This window comes from Rattus norvegicus, chromosome 2 (assembly GCF_036323735.1).
Source record: "Rattus norvegicus strain BN/NHsdMcwi chromosome 2, GRCr8, whole genome shotgun sequence".
In the NCBI taxonomy this organism is placed as follows: Eukaryota; Metazoa; Chordata; class Mammalia; order Rodentia; family Muridae; genus Rattus; species Rattus norvegicus.
This window is the reverse complement of record NC_086020.1, coordinates 216977664-217003128: the sequence shown is the minus strand read 5'-3', so window position 1 is coordinate 217003128 and position 25465 is coordinate 216977664. Positions and strand designations below refer to the sequence as shown.

Genomic DNA, 25465 nt, shown 5'->3' with positions numbered 1-25465 from the left:
CAGGATAAGGGGAAAAGGAGAGAACTCTAAGAAGTAAACCTTTGGGAGACAAAATGAGGAGCATTAGACAGTTCTGTTCTGCCTTCCTTCACTCAGGCTCTCCTGTGTTTGGGGCTTTTAGTTCAATTCCTATCTTTAATCTGCAAACTAGGAGTCAACACATTTGCATTATAAGGCTTCTGTGAGAATCAAAGACAATAGGCTTAAGCACAGTGCCTAGAAGGTTACCTACTAATTTTAATGAAGACAGACCTTGGCTTTCTGATTAGAAGACTCATAGTGAGTTTTACTTTACAAAATGCTACCTGGCAAGTTTTTTCCAAAAACATTTATAAGGTGATCAATTTATAATATTTTACTTGAGAAGCTAATGGAATTAACAGACATTTAAAAATTGGAGCAGAGAAGTGAGCTCATCCAGGTCCTAGATGGCTTGGCTATTTCCTCTTTGAAAATCTTTACCCACATTTTCTGCTATCAGTACCTCCCTTTGGCAGAGTTGACGTCCCATGACTTTTTTCCTGCTCTGCTTACCATACAGTACACAGTTCTATTAATTGCAAATAGTAGAGAACTATATGATTTCAGTTTAAGGTTTTTTTTCTATTCCATGTTGTTTACAAACTTAATTTTTCCTCATTTGATACTTACGGTCTTTCTTAGTACTCCCTTAGAGGGACAGCAAATCCAAGTTGAAGTTTGCTTAGAGAGGAATGTTACATGTAGATAGGCATTAAGCCAAGTTGAAATTTGTTTAGAGAGGAGTGTTAAATATAGATAGGCATTAAGCATTATATAGTCGCCAGAGCAAAAATGCTAGTTTTGAATTGATGAGCTGTGTGGTATCTAGGATGGCGTAGGTCAGTTGCTGCTTTTAGGCTGGGCAGTTGCCTAAGTTTTAAAATATTTTAGTAGATGGGAAGACTGTATAGTAGGGACATTTTGGAGATCTTCATTATGGCCTTAGATACTTTATGTGAATTTTTAATGCATAAAGTATTTTCAAGGTTCTGTCATATTTTAACTATTATACTAAGTATACCATGTTTTAATAAGAGGAAACTATGGGACTAATATTTCTTCAAGTGAAAAAACTTTCAATTGTATGCCCAAGTATTAAAAAGTAAAATTATGTGTGCAAATTTGCTACACTTTCTGTAAGATTTTCTTTATATTGAGTAAATTGAACCATATGGATTTTAAGATTTCAAAAGACTTGAAGGTTATAGGGCAATATTTAACATTTATAAAAATACTTGTAAAGGCTAGGGAGATAGTTCAGTAGGGTAAGCATTTCTTCCACAAGCCTCAGCTTGAGTTCAGCTTGAGTTCAGATCTTTAGAATGCACCTATACCCAGAAATGGGACTGTATCTGCAAGGCCAGCATTCCTATGGTGAGATGGGAAGGAGAGAGGAGAGAATCTTGGGTACTCACAGGCTATCAAGCCTGATGTACACAGTTACAAAATAACAAAATCCAAACTAAGAGACCTTATCTCAAACAAGGTGGAAAGAGAAAGAGTTGAAATCCAACGTTGTCCTCTGACCTCCACACATGCCAGGAACATAGACACACATACATTACACTACATGTATACAGAACACAGATTTTTAAAATAATATAGTTGATATTTTCTATGCTAAACACCTTTTGAATAATATAAATCCTGTTTTCAGTAAAATAAAATGTAGCTGATGATTTAAAAGTATCTCATATTTTAAATAAATAAACTAAAGGACATTGCTATTCAGAACAACAACAAAGAACCATGGGAAGAATCCTCTTTGAGTAACCTATTTGAAATTCAAAGCTTGTTATTCTGCTTAAGTACACACACAACAATAAAAACACTTGGGCACACCTCTATTATTGAATGTAATTCAATCATCAGATTTTTTTTTACAGTCTTTTTGTATAGCACAACAGATATCGGATTTGTAGTCCTCCATCCCCAGCTTCCAGAATACTGTGTGTCTCCACACTTAGCTCAGTTATAAAATTTGAACACCGTTTTAAATAGTCTTACTATTATTCTACACCATTGCCATAACAATATTGATAATGTAGAAGAATAGCAAGAGGAATTTTTTTTTTAATTTCTGGAATGACATAATGAGTATGTACTGAGGTCTTAGTGTTCTGAAAGACCTGCTTAACACTGCAGGTTTTGTGAAACTTTCCCAAAGAAAAATGGCCTGTGTGCTTTCCATAGCTTTATTGTCCACTTGGTCTTTCTACTTAGTAGAGCTTAAGAGCAAACTAGTCAAACAGGTTTGCCTGTTTATTTGACAGGGATGGGGGAAGCAGGGAAAGGATATGCTTTTATGGATAAGGGCAAGGCTGAAACTATTTTAAGGAAACTAATGCTAATCACTAACTCTGTTTTCTCCTGACTTTGAAAATGTTAAGAATATGTTTAATAGAGACATGATTAGGGTAAGGAAATCTAGAAGGAGAAATTAGAAGCAGTGAATAAGATCTAAGTGAGGATGACAGAGAAAGTGAAAACCGTATTGGAACAACATTCAAAGAGAAGCAGCTAGACTCTGTGTTATGCTTTCTGTGAGCTGGCTGTGTCACACAAAGAAGCCAAGAGTATTGATCTGGGGATGAATGCAATTAAAGCAAAGACTTGCCTGTGGTATTGGCATCCTATGTGGGGCCCTGTCATCCCAGAACTGAGCTATACTAGGGATATTTGTGAGTGGGATGTAGCTCAGACTCTAGCCTTATCTTAGAAGTGATAATTATATTTTAGGAGAAAATAAAATACTATATTCATACAGATTTTTGTTTTGTTTTTGAAACAAGGTTTCATGTAGCATAGGCTGTTTGGAACTCACTAACTAGTAGAGGATAACCTTGAATCTCCACTTCCCAGAGAGCTAGGATTAAATGAATATGTATAACTATCCCAAACTAGCTTATTTGTCTTTCTGTAGTTTATAAAAACTGTTACATGTATGTTCTATCACTGTATTCTTGACATGCTTCAGGTATATTGCCAAGAAGTAGTAGAATTTTACTATAAGCATGATGTGAGAGTTCAGAGTTTTTTTTTTCTTTTTTTTTTCTTTTTTTTTTGGGAGCTGGGGACCGAACCCAGTGCCTTGCGCTTGCTAGGCAAGCGCTCTACCACTGAGCTAAATCCTCAACCCCCCAGAGTTTTTAAGTTACTTTTGGGAGTGACCAGTAAAGTCTCTTGCTGAGAATTATGTACTGGAGGTATACCAAACACCTCATTTTCTGAAATCCTTTCATAATCTGGTGGAAATTACATGAAAACATCTCCTTTAGGCCCCACCATCATGTCTGTTCCTTTTTTCCTTGCTGAAGGCTCACACTCTGCTCTACAACAGTGTTCTTCATCTGTGTTTCTGGGTATTTTTCTCTGTATATTCTGGGCAATTTTCAAAATTAGAAAAAAAAAACCTGCATAGGTAGCAATGAATAGCCTAGTAAGGGCACCAGTGGAAGAGGAAGCCCTTGGTCCTGCCAAGACTGAACCCCCAGTGAATGGAATTGTTGTGGGGAGGGCAATAATGGGGGGAGGATGGGGAGGGGAACACCCATGTGAAGGGGAGGGGGAGGGATTAGGGAGTGTTGGCCTGGTAACTGGGGAAAGGTAATAACAATTGAAATGTAAATAAGAAATACCCAATTTAATAAAGATGGAGAAAAAAATAAAATAAAAAATATTCTCAAACCTTAACTCTTTTTCTTCAATCCTTTGGTGAGGGTTATTCAAGCTCAACTGTCTTTCTCTTTATGAATATGTGGTCTGGAGTTCCAGTTATGTCATCTTTTCATCAATTCTCTGAAAAAATTAAAGTGTTCAAACTCAACTAGCAAACTATGACTTGTACCCTGTCTGCATCAGCCAAGTGACAGATTTTGAAGTTACCTCTGAGTATCCTTCTTTTGTCTCACTTATTTAGTCTGTATTGCTATTCTATTCTATCTTCTTAATAAAGCCCTCCCTTCACATTGCTTGAATCTTTCATTCAAGTTGTACTGCCTTTGTGTATTCACTTTCCAACTGTAACACGTCATTGCTTCTCCCCTACCCTTGCCTTGGCTCCCATATCATCACGATCTGCTTACTTGATGAGTATCCTTTACTTTCTTTCAGGGCCATTTGACTGTGCCCCTTATTTTCATCCGAACCAAGTCTTTAGCCAATGTTCATGCCTACACATTTTTTAGCTATACTCTGAATACCCTTATGAGACTTAGAGCATCTGTCCCTTTGGGTATTTGCTTTGTGACATTTCAGTCGTAAAGTTCCCTAGCTTTCTATGGAAAGGTAGGCTATAAGGAGAGGAATGAAGTGAGGAGAACTGGGGAATAGAGATCATGAGAAAGACACACACACACACAGAGAGAGAGAGAGAGAGAGAGAGAGAGAGAGAGAGAGAGAGAGAGAGAGGTTGGGACTGTAACCAAAGACTTTACCTTTGTGCTAGACAAACATTTTATCATTGAACTAGATCCCCATTTATCATTTCCTCTGTAATTTCAAATATTCATCTAACAAGTTTTTGACCTTAAAGTCACACTTCAGATTATTGTATCATTAAACTTATTTTTTAAAACTTTACTCTGCATATATTGATGAAAGTTTAACATTTATTTCTTTCTACCTTCTCCCTCTAAAGAAAACATAGGTCCATATACCATGTTGGATAAACAGTTCACACCAAAGATGCCATATTCAAACATCATTGGATGTTATTTCTTTTAGCCCCACACAAGGTACTGAAGGAAGAGAGTAGTCCTAGTTTTTTGTATATATGTTGTTACTTTTGCTGTTTTCTCCCAGGCTATGTCATTCAGACTTGAAATGTTTCTTTCTTTGGATTTGGAGACTTTCTGTGAAGAACTCTTATGTATTTTGAAGACCTCTTTTCTACACATAGCTAGTCACAGTGGGAGGTCTTATCCATAGAAAAGTCAAGTCACAGAAGTCTTTATACAGATCACATTCATGTATGAATATTTCCCCTTGAATTTATGTGGTGCTTCTTATAGGTCAGTGTGTAATTCTAAGTAGTTTCCAAATAATTCTAAGTGAGGCTAATAACAAAAATAATTAGCAGTAATTAAATGGACTTGGTTTTGGTTTCATATTTATTTTTAAGGGTAAGTGTGCCCAGTGTCAAATATACCTGAAAGAAGACTTGGGAGCCTTCTAATTCCCTCACCTGGACTTTTTATAATTGCTGCAGATGTTGAAAAGTTACCCAGCTGGGGTGTTTTTATTTTTTACCCTCTTCCTTTGTTCTACGTTTCTCTCTTGGTAATTACCAAAATTCCCTTTTAAAATGACCCCCCCTTCTGTTGCTTTTTGAGTAGGGCAGTAGGAGAATAGATGGGATTAAAGATGTAGTTTAAGATTTAGACAAAATTTTAATATATTTTAGCCCAGGAATAAAAGAGAGAAAGAAAAGCATGAAATATGAAGACTATTTAAACTTACACGAGTTACCTGTCTATGAATCAGGAAGGTCCTGTAGGACCTCAAAACAATCTAGGTTATTGGTATTATTCTTAGCTGCCCACTACAGATAGATGGCAGGGCGCTATTGCTACAGATACTACATAGTTTGATTATAGGACATAGAGAAATCAGGCTGGGAATAACTAGGAACCCCCCACCCCCAGACTAAACTAGTGTTCAGGCTACTAAGAAAGAGAAGACATCAGTGGTTCTATCCTAGTCACTGTGGCAACCTGAAAGAAAAGATGTCTGCACTGATATAGTAGTGAGAGGCCTGTAAACCTCTGTTGATTGAGCTTGAGGTCAGTTCCACAGAAGGGAATTCATACTTGTTATTGCAACATTCTCAAAACCTATGGTTAGGGAGGTTCTAGACTCCAGCAAGAACCTACTGTTGTTTTGATAAATGCTCTTTTTTGTCATACTGCTGTATAAATCCATAAACTTGTGCTACTCTCAACCTTGTTTCAGAGAAGCTTCTTATTGCACTGGGGAAGGTTAATGCACAGATTAGTAGCTATCCAGAGTGCTGAGAATAATGACTGCAAGTTCTCAGGCATAGTTGGGGCATCTGTATGAATTCCTTATCTACAGGGCTCATTGAACAGGGTGGAAGAGGAAACAGAGGTAGAGAGTGGGATAGAATGCTATGAAATGTCCTTTGTTTATGATATGGTTGTAGCTCATAAGAATTTACCTGCTTGCTTGTATAAGACCTGTTCAAGATAAAGCCAAACAAATTCTAGAATGGATGGAGGAGGGGCCTCCCAAGACCCCAGCTGTAGCTGAGGAGATCTTGGAAGTTGATGGCTATTGGGTGGAGAGTAACTTTTCTTTAGGGGAAAGGGAGTGGCCATTGGTAGGTTGGTTGCTCATGCCCCAGTGGATAGGACAGATAGCCAATACTAATTGGACTAAGTGATTTTAAACAATAACAAAAGCAAAAAGTGTTATGTGTCATTTTGATCATTCTTAAAGGCCTGAGGGGTAAGTATTACTTAAAACAGTTATCCTTTAAATAAGGATTCCATTTTGGAATGTTGTTCCAGTGTTTTAAACTGCACAATACATATAAACAAGCTCTTCTGGGTATCATTGCTTTGCTCCTTTCTCTTTAATCTGTGTGTTATCCTTTTGGAGATAAAGTTCTTCTCTTTCTTAGGGAGTCCTTATGCCAGATCCTACTGATGAGTTCACAGCTGCGTGGTAGGGTCAAGACCTGTTGTTGGATCCTTTATAGTAGTTATGCAGCCTTTATGGACCCTGAACATTTTCTGCTTTCTAAATACATACATACTACATACATACATACATACATACATACACACACAGCGAATGCACACACATATAATCTATAACTATATATGTGTATATATGTATATGTATACACACATTCTTTAGAGGCATTGTTCCTTTTTCTATAAAGCCCAGAATTTGGATTCATTTATATTTAGTACTTAAATTGGGACTCCAGTTCATTTTTAGATGAAAATACTTTTAAATGTGTTTTGAATCACTTTACAGAAAATAGCTTAATTATTGTGTTTAAGTATGTTTACATTAGTTTTGCAAAAAGAGTAGTGATAGCAGTGGTATCTAAAAGACTGATTAGCACATGTTCATTGTGTATATATATATATATATATATATATATATATATATTTGTAAATTCTTAGATGCATAAAAAACAAAAAACTATATATGTTTCCCTGTTTTAGTAAAAGAACATCAGAGAAGGATATTGTGTCTTTTGAGTAACTTGCTCAAGTCCTTGGTCCCTGGGCATTCATGTAAGTTTGCCATTTTTCAATCAATTTAGGAAGTGTATAAGGAACTTCTCACACTGCCTGTGTTGGGATTTTATGAAAATAGGCAAGTTTCTTATTCATTTACTAGTGTAGACTTTCATGGAATAAAATACAGAAATACCTAGAATTCAGGTTTTAGGTCAATAAAAACCTATTTAATAATAGGAAATAAAGGATATTTTTGAGATGTAGAAGAACGAGTCCCATGCATTCCAATACATTTCTGTAATATTAAGAATTTCCAACTAATTGCTAACTGACTTTACATGTGTAGAACTGCATCGTGGAAGATCAAAGTTTGACCTAGATTTCCTTCAGATTTCCTGCTGTATTATACTAAAAATAAATAAATAAATAAATAAATAAACAAACAAACAAAACAAAAAACCTAAAGAGATACTAATATGTAGAAATCCATGCTAGATTGGGTTAATATGTGAAAACTTATCTCAAAACAAAAATTATTATGGACTATTAGATTGAAAAAGATCAAAGTTACATTAATCCCTAGGGGACAAGGACTTGAATAGGTTCTTCAGAAGACCCAATGCATTTCTCTGATTCTCATTTACTTACAGTGAATAATTTCGTGACTTTTATGCATCTGATTATATCAACAAAATACTAAATAAAGAACTGTAAAAAAGTTACACTACAACATTTTAAAACATAAAGCATGCTTTAAAAATTATAAATACTTGTTAGAAATTGAAACCTTAGTCTCAGCTAATTTGGGAACTTTGCTGTTTGCTTAAGGATGGAGTCAGACTCAAAACAAATAATTTTTGTTTGCTGGATGTTGATCACAGGCACGGAGATAATTAACACAAAGCTGGTCTGGTCTTAGAAGAATTGTAGAAAAGAAACCTAAGTCTTTAAGATGTGTGTGGGGGGGAGGGGGCTGAAAGGGACAGGAGTTAGTTATAACTAGGACATGATAAGCATTCGAAGTAAAATACAAAAGAGCATTGTTTTTAACTGTTCTTTTTTAAATCATGACCACTGATTCTCGGAAAATGGCGTTTGAGTCAGAACTTCCACCATATTCTGTGCACGTGCTAAAAGCTAATCTAATACCAGATGTGTGGTTGGCTCAGATTTCCAAGTAGTGAAAATTGGTGATCATTTTGAGATGAACAGCTTGGCTTAGGTTTCAAGACTGTATTGATCAACATTAACCTGCTTATTTTTATAACTTAAACTTTTGATATAATACTTTCACTTATTAATTGGTTGTATAGTCTTAGTTCAGTTAATACATGCATAGTCATTATTTTGTCTAAAACCTGGTATTTGCTGTCATTTTGTAGACTTTGCTCTAATACTGTCTTATAGTTACCCAGTAGAGGTAGTTGTTCTCAATTTGTCATCACAGGAAAACAGGAGCAGAACAAAAATGTTAAAACCTGGACCTCAGATGGACATGATGGTCCCTGTCTTTAATCCCAGGACTTGGCAGGCAGAGGCAGGAATATCTCTGTGAGTTCAAAGCCAGCCTGGTCTACAAAGTAAGACCAGGACAGCCGTGGATCTCTGTCAAGGAAAAACAAACAAACAAAACCAAATAAAACAACAACAAACCCTGGACCAGGTCTCCAGATATTCTGTGAAAGTGATTGTGGCAACAATCAAGATTTTAGCCATCTTTAGCTTTTAAAAGCATCTCAGTGTATACTTAGAGTTGAACTGTAGCCACATGCTTAAAGATTGGCTATTTATCAAGCCAGTTAAAACATTACATATTAAGTGTACTTAAATTATTTTAAGCACATTGTCCTCTGTATTTGTGACTGAAAATAATCTGCTTCCTGATAGGTTTGCATTGGTGACTGCTTGATCATGATCTAGTCTTGGCTGTTTTAGGACTGGTAATGTGTTGGATAGATCTTGACCTATGTTGACAGTGTACTTAATATAAGATAACAGCAGTCCCATGTCCCTAGGGAACTTATTTCAGAACTACATAGATTGGGGCTCCCACAACTGATCAGTCACAGCATAATTTGTCTTTTAACATGTCTTATGAACTATACGTTCATACTGAAGAGTCTATGTAACTTAAATTTGGAAGTCAACTTGAATTATTTTCTCATCTGTAAATTTAGTACTCCATTGATTGATCTTAACTGTTTTATGAACCAAATGATAGCTTATCAATTTTGTTAAACTTACACCTATTAATTCCTTTCCTTTTTTACTCCCCCATCAACCAACACATGTAACTTATTTTCCTAGATCTTTCTAAATTTATTCATAAATCCAGGTTTGGGCAAATTTTATAACAGTAAAGCATTTTCAAGATCTTCCAATTTGGTATGCTCAAAGAAATAAAATACTTGGTTTAATTTAAAAGATTGCTATTGACAGGATTTATGGGTACATGCTATTTTTATTTTTCTTTCATAATAAATTATTGGAATACTCTTTCCGTACATCAAATATGAGCTAATTGAAAAGCAATCTTGGGTTCTAGAATATACTTCCCTGCCCAAATCTTAAGTAGTCACTTAAAACTAGTTTAATTACATTTATAAATTGTACTGATGTATTTTATTAAGAAATTCCATTTTAGTAATGTACTAACAACATAAGTTAATACAGAGTTTGTGAAATGAATTAGATGAGATTGGGAATACCCATCCCTAAAAGAATGACAATGATAGGTTGGCCAAGTGTTAACTGTTGTAGCAGTACTAAAAGCCTTATTCATGCACCCTTGGAGACTGTAGTAGTTAAGAAGCTTGTTCAACTGCTTATTCTGTGTTCCTTAAGATCCAGAATATACATTGTACTTTCCTTAATTCCTCAAGAGCTGTGCTTTAACTCAGGCCTACAGTTTCTTCAGTTGTGTCACTTGTATAACTGCACTCAAGTGTTAGGTGCTAGATTCTTACCAGTCAGTCTGATAGAGAACGACATAGAGGTCTTCAGCTGTTTATTTAAAATACAGATTCTTTTCTATCCAGGCCACAGCCTATTTGCTGAAGAGACCTTGGAATCTGTACTTTTAGTTAGCACTTGAGGTGGGTCTTTTGGGCCCTAAAATTTGAGGATAATTTTACCTAGGTGATTAAAATTTGACTTTTAAGCAGCTAAATTTACTTTGACCTGGTATAAAGTGGATATGAGGTCTCAAGTGCAGTTTGTTGATATTCATAATGTCCTATCTTCCTTCCTCTCCATAGCCTTGCTTTTATTTTTCCTTCTACTTGATGGTTGAGGAAAAACTCTCCATGTGGACAGGAGCCAGCTATTACTGATAAAGGAAAGGGTTGAGTTTCTCATTACCGCTTTGCCACCTGTACTGTAGATGTTAGGAAAGAGATAACTGTGGGTAGTTATAGTGAGGAGTGATGAGTGTGTCTCGTTCGGGTTGTTACAAAAGCAATAGTAATACTGCATTCCTTACAATCTTTTTAAAAGGTACTGATGTTGTTTTTTTTCGTATTTCATTTTATATAAACCAAGATCTGCCAGTTTGTAGTACTTCCAAACAGCTATATCATTCTGACTTTCTATAATGGAATACAGTAGCATAAGGGATAGATAATACAGTATGAATATGCTTTCATCATGACCTTCAAATTAGTTGTTAATCACAGATAAGTTTTTTTTCCTAAATGACTATGTTAGAAATTTTGACCAGAAACTTCTGTCAGGGAAACTCAAAATAATTTATTTTTTTTTACATTTGTGAAATACACTACATTCTTCCTTTTTATCCAGAGATTTTGTCTCACATCTATAGGTAAGCTGTGCATACCTGCAAATTATGTGCAAATAATCATACAGATGTTCAGTTTTGCTTTGTTTTGTTTTCTGAGTAAATCAAAACAAAACCTTTAAAAAGTGATACATTTTGAAAATCTATTTACTGCCTGCCTATGGTCAACCTGTGTTTTGTCAGTATATGACTTTCGTCCAGATTGCAGTTTGCTTATTTCAGAATTCTCAGAATACATTTTTTTCATTTTCATTTAATTTAATTTAATAAACTTTTTATGTATATGGGTGCTTTGCTTTTATGTTTGTCTAAAAACCACATTACATGCATGGTGCTCTAGAAATATAGAAGAGGATGCCAGATCCCCCTGGAAGTGGAATTATAGACAGTTGTGAACTGCCATGTGGTGCTGGGAATCAAACCTGGGTCTTTTGATAGTACAAGCAGTGCTCCTAACCACTGAGCAATCTTTCCAGACCTCCCTCCCCACCTCTTTTCTTTAAGGTGGGAGCTAACTGATAGTACAGGCCATGCCTTTCTAAATGGTGTGTTCTCTTCCCACCCCAAGCTGAGATGCTGCTATTCTGTGACAGGATTTTTACTTTCAGTGGCTTATTTGCAAACAGCTACCCATAATTCACTTTACTTTAGAACACCAGGTATTACTTTCATGTGAAAGTAGTAACTATAGTAATATAGCTGGGTTTTATCCTGTGTGTGTGTGTGTGTGTGTGTGTGTGTGTGTGTGTTTGAGAGAGAGAGAGAGAGAGAGAGAGAGAGAGAGAGAGAGAGAGAGAGAGAGATTATATGAATTGGATGAATTTATGCATGCATGCAAATGTGAGCTTTTATCCTCTTTATGTAGCAGACAGGATAAAGTAGATTAATTTTCTAGGTGTTAGCCTTTGTCAGGTTCTTACCTTTTCAGTCTTACTTCATAAACACACACACACACACACACACACAAAAGGAACTACAAGGTCAGAGCTATGAAGTGCTCTGGATTTCCCAGGTTTAGCATTGGAATGCCCAACCCTTGGGAACCCCCTTAATTCTGGGAAGACTTTTATACCACCCTGGTGCTATAGACAGAGACAGTACAGTGGCTTGAAAGTGTAGTTTAGCTCCTCATAGACAGTCATCTGGCATAACCAGAAGGGAATGGCATTTCTGGACCTAAGCATCTTTGTAGTTACTCTTTTCCAGGTTTACTCATTGGACTGCATTGTCTGGAGTATTAATAATTACAGTTCTGACTTGCACTGGGCTAGGAGATGGGGAGAGGATGAGGGTTAGAGACTCAGCCCTCACTGCCTTCTGGTCCTAAGGAGGGAGCACTAGGAACAAGAAATCCCCACCCCTGGAAAGAGGTGGCACTCCTCTGCTATTCCCAAGGACAGGCAAGACAATCAGACCATCCTGCCCTCTTCTTCTCCAAGCCCATGTAACTCAGCATTGGAACTGGGTGGAGAGGGACTAAGATGGCTCCATCCTTACAGGTCCTGCCCTGCAACCCCAGTATTTCTAACTCAGAGGCAGTCAAAATCCAGAGGTTATGGGTGTAGGGCAAGGCTTTGGTCCTAAACCTAGGCTTTTAGAAACCTACATAGCCAAAGTGGGACCCCACAAATCTATTTTTTCAATTCCCTAGTAGCAACTGAGGACAGAGAGCCTCTCTCTCTCTCTCTCTCTCTCTCTCTCTCTCTCTCTCTCTCTCTCCCTTCTCCCTCCCTCCCTCTCTCTCTGTGTGTGTGTGTGTAATGTATTTCATGTTTCATGTAATACTACTTGTGTGAACACCCCAATCTAGAGAGCCCATGTCCTCAAACCTCAGCTTAGAAATAGAATGAAGGCTTTGGGAGGCTCAGTATCACTGACCCAAACTCCATTTGTCTTATATACTTCCTTGTTGCCTGGCATGATGTCCCAGAACTTGGATTGCTTCTGCCTAGCCAAGGATTCTATAGCACCTTCAGCCTGTGGCATGGTAGATACCTCTTCCTTCTTTTCCTTCTCAGGATGCCCTTTTGTAGTGACTGGGGATCATGTGGGGGCTGATTTATTCCAATATCGAACAAGAAAGAGACAGAAAGTACCCATGTGGCCGTTGTGAGAGGTCAAGCCAGCAAGGGATGGAACAAGTGGTCAAGGGTGTGGGTAGTGAGTGCTGTGGTGCATCATCCTTGTGGCACCTCCAGGCACGTCTGGCCCTTAAAATGGTGCTGCTGGTGTTCCTTCTTTAGCAAAATCCTTGTGGCACAGGGAGCACTCATAGACGTGCCGCATGGATTACTGTGTGACAGACTGGACACTCTTGGGGCATCTGTGAATTTATGCACCATCTTGTCTTGGCCAAATGGGCCTGGCGCCAGAGATCTTGGTGTAGTGAACTTAGGTAAACTATCAAGTCAATGGTGTCTTCATCTGAGACCGGCTCCTCTGGTGATAGTGGAGTCTCATTCCTCTGTGCCTTAGGCTGAGGTATATACCAGCTCCTTTTCTTTTTCTTTGATGTTCAAAGGCATCATAGTTCAGGAGCTCCTCAAGAGGTCCCCAAGCTTAATGCCCTGACCGCTGCACACTCTATTGACCACCTCTTCTTCATAGGTCACGGAATAAGTGAATACTGTGGGTGCCTCAGAGGCCCCTTAGTTTACAGAAAAACTTTTCAGGGCTTGTAGCTGCAGCAGGCAACAGCTAGAGGTCATGGTGGTAGGAGGGGCACCTGTGGAGGGCTATCTTCACCACTGGGCATTCCTGAGGTTGAGGCTATGGTAGTGGCCAAGACAAAAGCCTCCAGATACTGTCATGCTCACTCACAATCGTCCTCCTCTGGGCTGGGGGGCTTCTAGCCCACTGTCTTGTAGAATCACCATGCAGGGAGCAATGACAGAGGACATTTTCAGTAGTTAGGAAGCTTGGAGTATAGCTGGCACATTGGTATTATTGGGGGTCAGTGTGGCTATGTAGGCAAATTCAAGTAGGGTACTCAGGACCCTACAAAGTCCCAAAGGCCTCTGCTCCTCCAGCAGCTGCTCCACCATCCCCTCTTCCCATCACAGCCCTCAACACCCTCATATACACACACACACACACACACACACACACACACACACACACACACACACACACACACACACACACACACAGGCAGCCATATAGTCTTGCGGGTGCAATACTCAAGCCCCTGAGTTCTGATGATGAGAGTGCTCATTGAGGCAGCTCAGAAACTCACTGCTCTCTATAGTCTGGGAATGGAATTCCAATCAAGTCATCCTCAGGGCTTCCCATTTTTCTCTCCTCAGTTGCAGAGTACCCACTGTGCGAAGAACCATGACCCCTGCCAGACCTGTTGGCTTGAGGCACTGATCTGGTCTTGATCAGAAGGCTCACCACAGCTTGCTGGGGAGGGGGTACCTCTTCCTTTACCTTTTGCCTCTTCCTGGTGCCCGCCCCTACCATGACTACAGAACTATTCATTAACCTGGCTCCCTCTACCCTCCCCCTACCCTCCAGGGCCCTGTCCGGCTCTTACTTGTTACCCCTTGCTTTCTCCCCATCCTTCCCCTTCCTCCTGGCACCCTAATATTCCCCCCACCCTTAGCAGTACCCTTTGTCACTTTCAGTTTTTTCGACCCCCTCCCCCTGCATCCCCTCTCTACACCCAGTAAGGTCCTAAGCTTCCACTGCTTCCAACAGCTAGCTCCACAGGGAGTATATGGGTTTATCCACCTTTCCTTCTCTTCCTCTGATCTCCTGCTAAGCTCCCTGAGTTTTTTCCACCCTTTCCTTTTCCTTTCCTTCTTTCTCCAGTCACCTGCAGTGATCGCTCTCCTTTTCTGTTTCCACCACTATCCCCTTCCAGTCCACCTTCACCTATAAAATTTTAATAAGCAGCCACCCTAAAACACAAATGAGTATAAGGAGAAGATATTGTTTAGAACACCAGAAAATTGTTTTCCAGTGAATGAACTCAGATGATTCTTTACTAGGAGAGTTTCAGCCTTTGTTTTTTCTGTGGTCCTTCTTTTCTTATTCACACAGTGATGCCTATGATGCTGGTGTTTGGGTGCTGTTGTAACCTTTCATAGTTGGTCTTCTATTTAAGTAATAGAATGCAGTGATCTAATTGATGCTGCTTTCTTGCAGTCACTGCTTTGTATTGAAGGCATAGTAGACATTATTTTTACTAGGTATTTTGTCTATAGAACGTTGATATTTCTGAATAGCAACTTTTTAAAGAACCAATGTACTAATCTGTAGTTTTAAATTTTCTTTTTTTTGGGGGGGGGCAGTACTCATTAGCGACATGAAGCTATTAGTGCAATTTAGATTTCAGTTCTCACTCTTATTAGCCTTAGAAAATTGCCCAGTAGTTACTGGTGAGTAGAGGATGCCGAGTAGGGAACAGGGATCACATTTTTCATCTTACAGAATATTCTACTGCACAGTAGTATTCTAGAACATAGAAGTTTATTAAAGCAAAACATTGCATATATTTCTTCTTAATTTTTAATAAAGACTGAATTAAAATACTAAAATAAGGAAGAGTAAGAAACAAAGGAAGGGTTTGTTTCTGTGCTATGTATTATTATTGTTATTATTATTAACTATTCAGTTATTTATCAGTTCATGACTTTGAGTATGACTGAAGTACATGCTAATGATCATCAGTCCTGCAGAGTAGAAGAGTAGCTGTCTGTCATGGATCCATCCCTAAGTTGATCTTGGGTATGTTCATGGTAACGCTAGACAACAGTATTTATGGCATATCTTCTTTAACATAAGTTTCATCCCCAGAATTTATAACATGTGAATGCAAAACCTCTAATTTTTTTAATATTAGAAGGTAACATTAGAGAGACACACTGGTATGAAGCAAAAGCATAATACATTAAATACCCAGAAAGCATTTTTTCCTCGAAGTTTGACTATGTATTTCGTCCTATATAGATCTTGTAATTAGAGAAAAAATTGCTGTGGAAACAATTTGTTTCCAAATTTGTGTAATATTTCAAGAAACATTTAATTTTCATAACATTAGTGTACCATTTTATCTTTGCTGGGAGTAAGAGGGGGAAACGGCTTAAAATATAGTATATTTATTATTGGAAGATTCAGCTTATAGGCATGTGATTATTTTGGATTAATTGCAGAGTTTAAATATTGAGAAACTATATTTGTTTCAATTGTGTTTAGATGGTGGAAATTTGCCCAAAGAGTATGGTTAATATACAATCATGAACAAAATGTACACATGCAAACTGTCATTTGTCATGTATGTCTAAATATATTTTGTGTTGTTCCTTGAAATCAAAGTGTCTAGTTTCTGTGCATAACTCTTAAGAATCTTTTTCTGTTTGGGGGTCTAACCTAGAGCTTATATTGGTTATACTGAATAGACTTTGTACAGCCATTACCTCTACTGTACATAATGTGGTTATTTCTTACTAATGTGGAGTAAGACCTTGTATTTAACCTGTTAACCAGAAAAGGTGGGAGAAATGTCTGCTTTGAAGTTGACACTCTAACTGAAGGTGGCACATACACAGGGTGGTCTGGGACACACTCATTCACCAAACCTTCTTCAATATACTCTTGCACTTGTCTTTTGAGAGTCATTCATTTGGATGATGCCCTGAATTATCACAGTGCTCAACAAAAAAAAAATGTTACATACATGCAGACCATCAGAATATTTAGTGTACTTAGTGATAAAAAAAACATGCTAAAGGTTATTATACCTGTCTAAAGAATTACTGAATTGTTTTTGAAGTGTGACCTCTCTTGGAAAACTTTAATCACAATTGGGAATATTATCACTAAATTAAAATGATTTAAGTGACAATTGTATACTTATAAACCTGAAAATTAAAATCTCTTCCTGGAGTTAACATGACATTTATTAAGAACAAGAATTTATTAGTACTATTTCACAGATAGTTTTCAAAGAAGTAATATCAAGAGCCTTTGGGGTTTTTTTTAGAAGTTATTGTCTGTGTTATTGATGAGGCTATATATTTTCAGATTGGTCTTAATAGGTCTTATATATCAATTTCTTCCAATTCCATACATAATGATATTGTTGTTTTATGAAGGCTTCTTTGGAACACATATTAGACTAATTTTTAAAAAGAATTAGTCATTAGGTATTTTGGAAAATAAAATATTTGTGATTGTTTGGAATGGCAAGCCTCTATAATGTTTTAAGTCATTTTCTGGTTATCTTTGCAGCTATGAAGTCTTATACTCCATATTTCATGCTCCTGTGGAGTGCTGTTGGAATAGCAAGGGCTGCTAAAATCATCATTGTGCCGCCAATTATGTTTGAAAGCCATTTGTACATTTTCAAGACACTAGCATCAGCCTTGCACGAGAGAGGCCATCACACTGTGTTCCTCCTCTCAGAAGGCAGAGACATTGACCCATCTAATCACTACAGCCTCCAGCGATACCCAGGGATCTTCAACAGTACCACCTCAGATGCTTTCCTGCAGTCTAAAATGCGGAATATTTTCTCTGGAAGATTGACAGCAGTTGAACTGGTTGACATACTGGATCACTATACTAAGAATTGTGACATGATGGTTGGCAACCAAGCCCTAATCCAGGGTTTGAAAAAAGAAAAGTTTGACCTGCTACTGGTTGACCCCAATGATATGTGTGGATTTGTGATCGCTCATCTTTTAGGCGTTAAGTATGCTGTGTTTTCTACTGGCCTTTGGTATCCTGCTGAAGTCGGAGCGCCTGCTCCTTTAGCTTATGTCCCAGAGTTTAACTCACTCCTCACAGACCGCATGAACTTCCTGGAAAGGATGAAAAATACAGGCGTTTACCTCATATCCAGAATGGGGGTTAGCTTTCTGGTTCTTCCGAAATATGAAAGGATAATGCAGAAGTACAACCTGCTCCCTGCAAAGTCCATGTATGATTTGGTTCATGGGTCCAGCTTGTGGATGTTATGTACTGACGTAGCACTGGAGTTTCCAAGGCCCACCCTGCCTAACGTTGTATATGTTGGAGGAATCCTAACAAAGCCGGCCAGCCCACTGCCAGAAGTAAGGTTTGCTGAACTCCTTGGTAATTTTTTTTAAAACTACACGGGTCAATTTTTATGCTGATAGAAAGAGTATTGTTTAGTATCACATTAAGAGTCCATTGCTGATTAGTTCTCTTTATCTGTGGATCCTTCACTCCTTCGGATTCATATGCTTTGGGTGAATGCATCTGTAGTATCAAGAGCCTCTCTGTCCTGTGGAGTCAACACAGTGAATTAGAACTAGATTTTAAGTAATAACTATAGTCTATGAGTTGGATATACTTAGCTGTATGGTTTTTTAGCAAGCATAACTTATTTTGCTTTTAGTTAAACACTGTCCTTCACATATAATATGTTGAGGTCTGTGTTTAGTAAACCAGTAAAAATTAAAAGAATAAAGATATTTCTCTGGGCATTCAGGATTACTGATCCTTGTACGGATTTAAGGAGAGCAATAAAACATATTTGTAATACTTTTCTTACTTTTCATCTGAAAGGCATTTAGTATAAGTTTCCATTGTAGGAAAATAAGGGAAATAAGTCAGAGCAAGCTAAAATATATTTTCTCTGAAAAGCACCCATTTGGTGTTTATGACTAGGACATTTCTATCCTATAGTTGAATTGAGTTTTAATTTCAAAGTAGGAAAACAACTGATTTAAATTAATAGCAAATATAACACGTCCTAATGGCAGTTTAATTTCAAAGACAGAATTGATGGAACTTTAAACACATTCATCTGCTCAAAGTTGCATTCTTTATGCTAGTTGAATCATCAACAAATTCATTGTTCTTTAGAAATCTCGTTTCCATCCTACTTTGTTTTAATTAGCTACTTAAACCAGCATAGGTCACTTGGATTTTTTTTTTTTTTTTGGTTCTTTTTTTCGGAGCTGGGGACCGAACCCAGGGCCTTGCGCTTGGATTTTTTTTCTAACTTCAGGGTAGCTCAGTGTTTGCTACCACTTACAATAGTATTAGAGCTTATATAAATAAATTTTTTTTCTTTCATCTCTGAAAGTAGACACCTGCACAAATGGTTACACAAAAGTAATACACTGTAATACAAAAGTCTTCCAGGCCCTCAGTGAAAACCCAGATTGTCTCCTGTAGGTATTACATAAAAATGATCCCTAGGTAGTATTTTCTTACAGTGTATTCAGGTGACTGGAATGTAGATGTGAGCCTTTCTGATAGAACAAATTGACTGATACTTAAGATAACATGGTATAGTCAATGTGACATGGAATTACAGAAATAGCTGGCTTCGTGTATAGTAGAGTGTTAGCAGCTTGAATTGATGAAGTCACTGGAGTGTCAAGGGCACAGCTGCACTCTTTAACTACTGTAGAGGATGAGAATCAACCTTAGCTTATCTCAGCCATTCATGACTTTGACTCTGATTTCAGTCCTCAAACATTCCCCTGCCAGAGTCACCTTGTAACATAAACTCTTCTTCCTAAAGATAGTTCAAGTCAGGTCTTAGAAGCAGCTTCTCCAGGATTTGGTGAGCAAATCTGTCTTTACCTTAAGATGGTCATTTATAATGCCACAGACATTGCTTCACTCTTTCTATAGCTTCATCATTTGCCAGTGAGAAGAGTCCATCACTTTTGGCCTGAGCACTTTCTCTCTTTGTCTCCCCACTCTTTTGATTAGAGATAGATCTGCTGATTGTTCTTCCCCTATTTCAGTTTCTGTGCATATTTCTAGAGTTGCATCAACTTGAACAACCGACTATAGGCATACAAGACTATTTTATGGTGCCTTTTTTGGTGTGCATTCTCTCCTTATTAAAATATGTAGAATATGTGCAATTTTTATTAATCTGAGCTTATGTTACTACCTTGGTTCCCTCTGTTCATCCATTATCTTACTAGTTTGAATATTGTGCTTCTACTTACATTTAAAATAAATTATTTATTTTGTGTGTATATTTGGCTGCATATATGTCTGTGTACTATATGCATTAGTTATAGATGAAGTGGTACAGGGAATCAAACTCTGGTCTATTGGAAGAGCGGTCAATGCTTTTAACCACTATCTCTAGGCCAATTTTAAAAACCAATTTTACTGGATATTTTGAACCTTACCTAATGTATTAGTCAAAGTGTTTTTAGTCTTAACTTGTTAATACTGGATGGCCTATTTTATGAACTTATCACTTTTTTTTCTTCATTGGGTTTTCTGCAATAATTATAGTGAAATTGTGCTTCTATTTAACAGCAGCTTCTTGTATCTATAGGTTTGGTCACACATACAGTTGAATATACATGGTTACATGGTGTATGTTACATACTGTTACATGATTAGTAGTATGGAGGGGTTAGATTCTAAATGCTGGATTAGTCTTTCAGTGTACCACCTATAGTATGAATATTTTGACAAATGTATATCTTACTACTTTTTGTTCCCCTTATACTGTGAAATTTTATATGCTTACAGAATACATATATCTTCCTACTGAGATTTCTGTAGTTGATATCTGAGATAAGCTATGCAATAGTGTTATAAAAGTTAATGAGTTTCTCACGTGTTCACAGGGTTGCAGGTGTTTATGACACTAAAATAAGAGGGTCCAGCAAACAGCTGGTGAGAAATGTTATTTAACAATAACTATCCAGCTGTTGATTGCCTTGGTATTGAGAACATATTTCATTTTCTAGATGTCTGGAAATGATTTGACACTAAGATTTGAATTTTGTAGCATGGGAGGAAGAAATAGAAAAAATTCTAAAAGATGTTTTTCAAAAATTTTATGATATTTAAGTATGTAGAAATTATTGTATATGGATCAGTTCCATTCAGTAAATCTTTCTGTCTTCAAAATACAGAGAATAGACAGAATAATTTATTCATGTGTCAGATAGGTTTAAAGAGTTTGAGTTGTTCATTGAAGGCCAGAGTCTGACAAGCCACCTTGTAGTGTGGATGGCTGTGTTATTGATTAGTTGGTCAAAATGACTATACCCTTTGTAACTCACATTATTCATTTACACATGTAATTGTGTGCATGACTATATAAATAGCTGTTTCTTCAGTCTTATTTGATATGAGTGCTTAGTATGAGAACCAGTTGAAACTGTTTGTACTCTTGAGTTGTAAAGATTCTATGTTGATCATAGATACAAACACAGGCAAAATTTAATAATAAAATGTTGTATAGATATAGGGTGAAGAAATTGTTTACCTAGATATCCAAGTTATTCAAGAACTTAGGAATGTGGCCAGAGAAACCACCTGTGATATACTATCAAAGCTTGGCTGTCCACAGTAGGGCCATAAAAATCTGCATTAAGGGGAAGACATCTGGATTAAGTCACATCCTCACCCAGAGTTATCTGCTGTTATTATGAGTCAATAGAAAACGTGGATGCCAATTTTCTAAAAGATAGTTTGCATTTGCCTAGGAAGAGGTCTTAGAACAGAGCTCTACTTAAATGGGCCCTTTAATATTAAATATAAATGAAATAATGACATATGGGGTGAGTTCAGCTTGTAGTATTTTTATTGGATGCTCTAGACATGTTTATTTAGGGAGTCTATCTATGATTAACTTGAAATGTTTCCTATGACAACTTTATACATTTTATCACTGGAGCAGTTGTCTAGCTCTGCCAAGTTGCTGATATCTGTCAATCTTCAGTTTCCATAATACTGAATTCTAACAGCATCTAACTATTCGACCTTCACTGCTAGTTTGACAAATTTTGTGTTTCTTTAACATGAGAGTGGATACCTTAAATGGTGTCATTTCTGTACCTTGAGTGTGTGAATAGCATCAGGCTCTCAATGGATGTTTTATTTTAAGAGAAGCCAGTAAAAGCAACTGCCAAAAGATAAGATTATTCAGAGGATGGCTCAGTGTTAGAGAATAAAGTCACTGTCTGTTCCAAATTTATATCTACATATCATTCTGCAAAGCAACTAAAACTTCCAGACCTATTTATTTTAGTGAACAAAAATAGGTGTACTAATGATTTTGATTGATAACACCCAACTGGTGGACTAAAATGTTTCTGCTCATTCAGGATACTCTCTCATAAAGAGGGTTGGTAATGAAAGAGACCTTCAGTTCCTGTCTGGAAGAATGACTCTAGCTGGTATGCTGCTCTTTCAGTACACCTCAGTATTATTTTATCTCCAGTTAAAGAATACTTCTGGCCTCTTCATCTTACCAGTTCTGTGGATTTTTTTTTAAGTTACAGAAATACAATCATGGAGAGGGCTGCAGGAAAGAGATAAGAAGGGGTGTCAAAGACAGGGTCATGACACCCCCCTTATTGTTGTCTCATCATTTATCAGAACTGCCTTATGGAGAAAGAGACTTGAGTAACAGACTCAATAGATTAGCCTCCGGAGTAGTTTGAAAGGCTATCTAGTTATGAACAGAATTAAATAAATCAATAGTTTTTCATAATCAGTATTCAGTTTCCATTGACTCAGAATCTTTATGATTCCATATGGTAATGAATGAATGATTTAGGCTGTGATACTGGTACTGGTAAACCCTTGGGTAAATGACTTGAATCAGTTGCAGGTAGCTGTTAAAATTGAGGCTGCTTTAATAATATGCTATATCACCATCTGAGCCTAAGTTATTGTTTTAAAGATGGAGATGGGATTATAGCCATTATATACCACATTGATTGAAATGCCAGGTTTCGAAAGTGTCACTTAGTCAAGATATAAAATCTGTTTCTAGGTTCCCAGTATGGATGTCATGAGTTTTATAAGATACCTTTAATATTTGGAAAACAGAAAGTTAAGGACCATAATGCTTGATGAGACTGCAGTTAAATTCCATTTGTTCTTAGATGTTTTCCACAAAATAAGAGTTGGGCAGAAAATGGTAGATTCATGTTTTTGCAGTGTTTTGAGTTGATCATAACATTTTGGCATTGATTTTGTAATAACAAACCAGAAGATGTTTTTGATAATGCAAATCTATCAAGAAAGTAATTCACGAATAGTGGGAGCCATCAGCAACTTATCATTCAGTTTCCTGATATAGACATTTTCCTAGCAGTTTTGTAACAGTAAATAAGCTATCTGTTTCTCCTATAAGCATTATAAACTAAAGATATTCATTAACATGATATGAGATCCAATTATATGACCAGATTTCACTGTTTGCTATTGATATGACAAGATTTATCATGGCTTTTAAGTTTCCTTTCTCAGTGTCAATCCTTAAACCATTATTGTACACTTGAAATTGTTCAATTAGATATTGATCAAACATTGACAGTGTTAAGGGAAATATTTTAACTGATATTTGTACCAGTGAAAGTACAAAATTGCTGTTGGCACCATATGGTTGCTCTATTTTTCACATATCAAGCCAAACATTTCTAATTTTAAATTAAACTTGCTACTGTCAATGAGTTTGACACATTTATTTCTTAGTGCATATTCTCAAATGAAAAGAATACTTTATTTTCCACTTACATATTAAGTAGCATAATAGAATGGTCTAATAGAGTCTGAAACACAAGAAAATGGGATTTTTTTTAATTTGCTTACAAAATCCCAAAACCAGTATTTCCTAAATCAAATGGGTCAATATGACAAATGTACTCAGTAACCACTTGTCTAATTTCTACTGCACTCACAGTCGATGCAATTAAAAGAAAGCCCAAATTTACAATCACTGCCTCACAGAAATAACACATATTTGATTATTTTAGAATGCAAAATGTTTTTTGCTGCTTCTGTACCCAGAAAGTTGAATTCACATATCCACCGAAGAAAGGAAGGAAGTAATAGAGTTGAAACTCTGAAGAATAGCTTTAGATTCTTTCACAGCTTAGCTCTCTTTCTAAAATTTAAACTAATGTATATCCTTCACCTTCTGCTCAGATTTTAACAGAGAACAGAGCAAGTGTGGGCTTGTGAAAAATCAGTACCACCAAGGCTTAACAACCTGCTTTGACTGTGATTGAGGAAGACTTTATAACTAAGTTCTTAGATACTCCTTAATAATATTGCATCAAACAGAAAAGAGCAGAACACGAACTTTCAGTTGGTGATGGTCCATTGTTTTAATGCCATTGTTGCCTTGTCTTCAGCTTTATTAGTGCGAAGACAGCAGTATCCCACTAATGGACTTTGGTAGATGACAAGCATCCATGGCCATACTTGGTGGTGATAGTTGACGTTCTTACTATTGCTGTACTAAGCTGTAACTACTGAAGCATTAATTACTTCCTGTTTGTCCCATGACAAATAGCAGAATTAATCTTAGGATAGCCATGGAATTGTAGGGTAAAGTGTAAATTTCTATGGCTTTATTTTTTATTCAGTCTGTCTAGTAATCTGTATCAGTGTCCCTACTGAAGTAGAAGGGGAAATACAGTACATGAGATTCATTGTCCTTAGGCTATTGAGAAGGGTCCTTGTAATGAGCAGAAATTAAAACTTTCTAGAATAACTTAAGTATGGGGAGAGTACTGACATGGTGCTTCAGGGTGCTAGATTCTTTAGCTTCTGAGGCACGATCTTTTATTTTTAAGACTCCTCTTTGTTGGCTCCACACATACCCGTTTCCCCCCTTTTGTGCCTCTCAGTCCTGAGGGAGCTGAGTTAAATATTATAGAGATTAATGATGCCTTCATTGTAGACAGGAATTCTAGCCAGATTCTCTATTATATTCAAACTCTGATTATTCTAGTCCAGAAACCTTAGAAACAGTAAATATATTTCTTTTTACTAAGATTAAGGATGCAGATTCATTATGCAGCCCAAATTTACATTTTGAATTCTTGCATCCATATCACATGTGTTTTTGTACTCTTTATATTCTCATTAACTATTAAGTGTTGGTCACTCAGAATCCTTTGGCATGCATGTCAGTACCCCAGTGTGGGCAACTTACTAAGTCTGGGATGTTCAAAAAAATTATTCAGATTCCCTGGTGATCCAAAGCTATTGGTGGTGGAAGACAAGGGCTGGTATTTTTACTGTAATCTTGTATCTGTGTATTCTTAACTGATTTTGTATTAGAGGCATTGTTTTTGCTAGATACAGATCTTCTTTGCTTTCATATGTATGTATATATATAGTATGCATATATATGCATCTAAATGTCAAGACATATTTCACTCTTTGTTTGCTGTTCTCTTTAAACTTCTGACCTTAAATTCCACTTTACAGGGCAAAGTGCGAATTTCTATGACTTTATTTTATTCAGTCTATCTAGTTCCCTATATCTGTTTTCTTATTGAAGTAGAGGGGGGGAAAGGTCTATAGTTGACCTTGAACTTACCGTGTAGCCCAGGGTAGTCTCAGTATTGTGATCCTTCTGCCTCAGTCTCTTGAATGCTGGATATATATGCAGGAACCAGCATACCTGGCTTACCAAGGTATATTTAGTAAAGCAACATAGATAGCT

General features: G+C 36.9%; 1 protein-coding gene and 1 pseudogene across 3 annotated transcripts in view; one reads left to right on the top strand and one right to left on the bottom strand.

Moving 5' to 3' along the window:
- The window catches only part of Ugt8 (UDP glycosyltransferase 8), a 68284-nt gene that overhangs the window by 4039 nt on the left and 38780 nt on the right, over positions 1-25465 (top strand). For all 3 annotated transcript variants that reach the window (XM_017591052.3, XM_063282414.1, NM_019276.3), the window contains 1 exon segment: positions 17269-18092. In XM_017591052.3, coding sequence (XP_017446541.1) covers positions 17271-18092 — 822 coding nt within the window. In that variant the 5' untranslated portion in view covers positions 17269-17270.
- LOC134485961 (zinc finger and BTB domain-containing protein 7B-like) lies at positions 7173-14521 on the bottom strand (annotated as a pseudogene).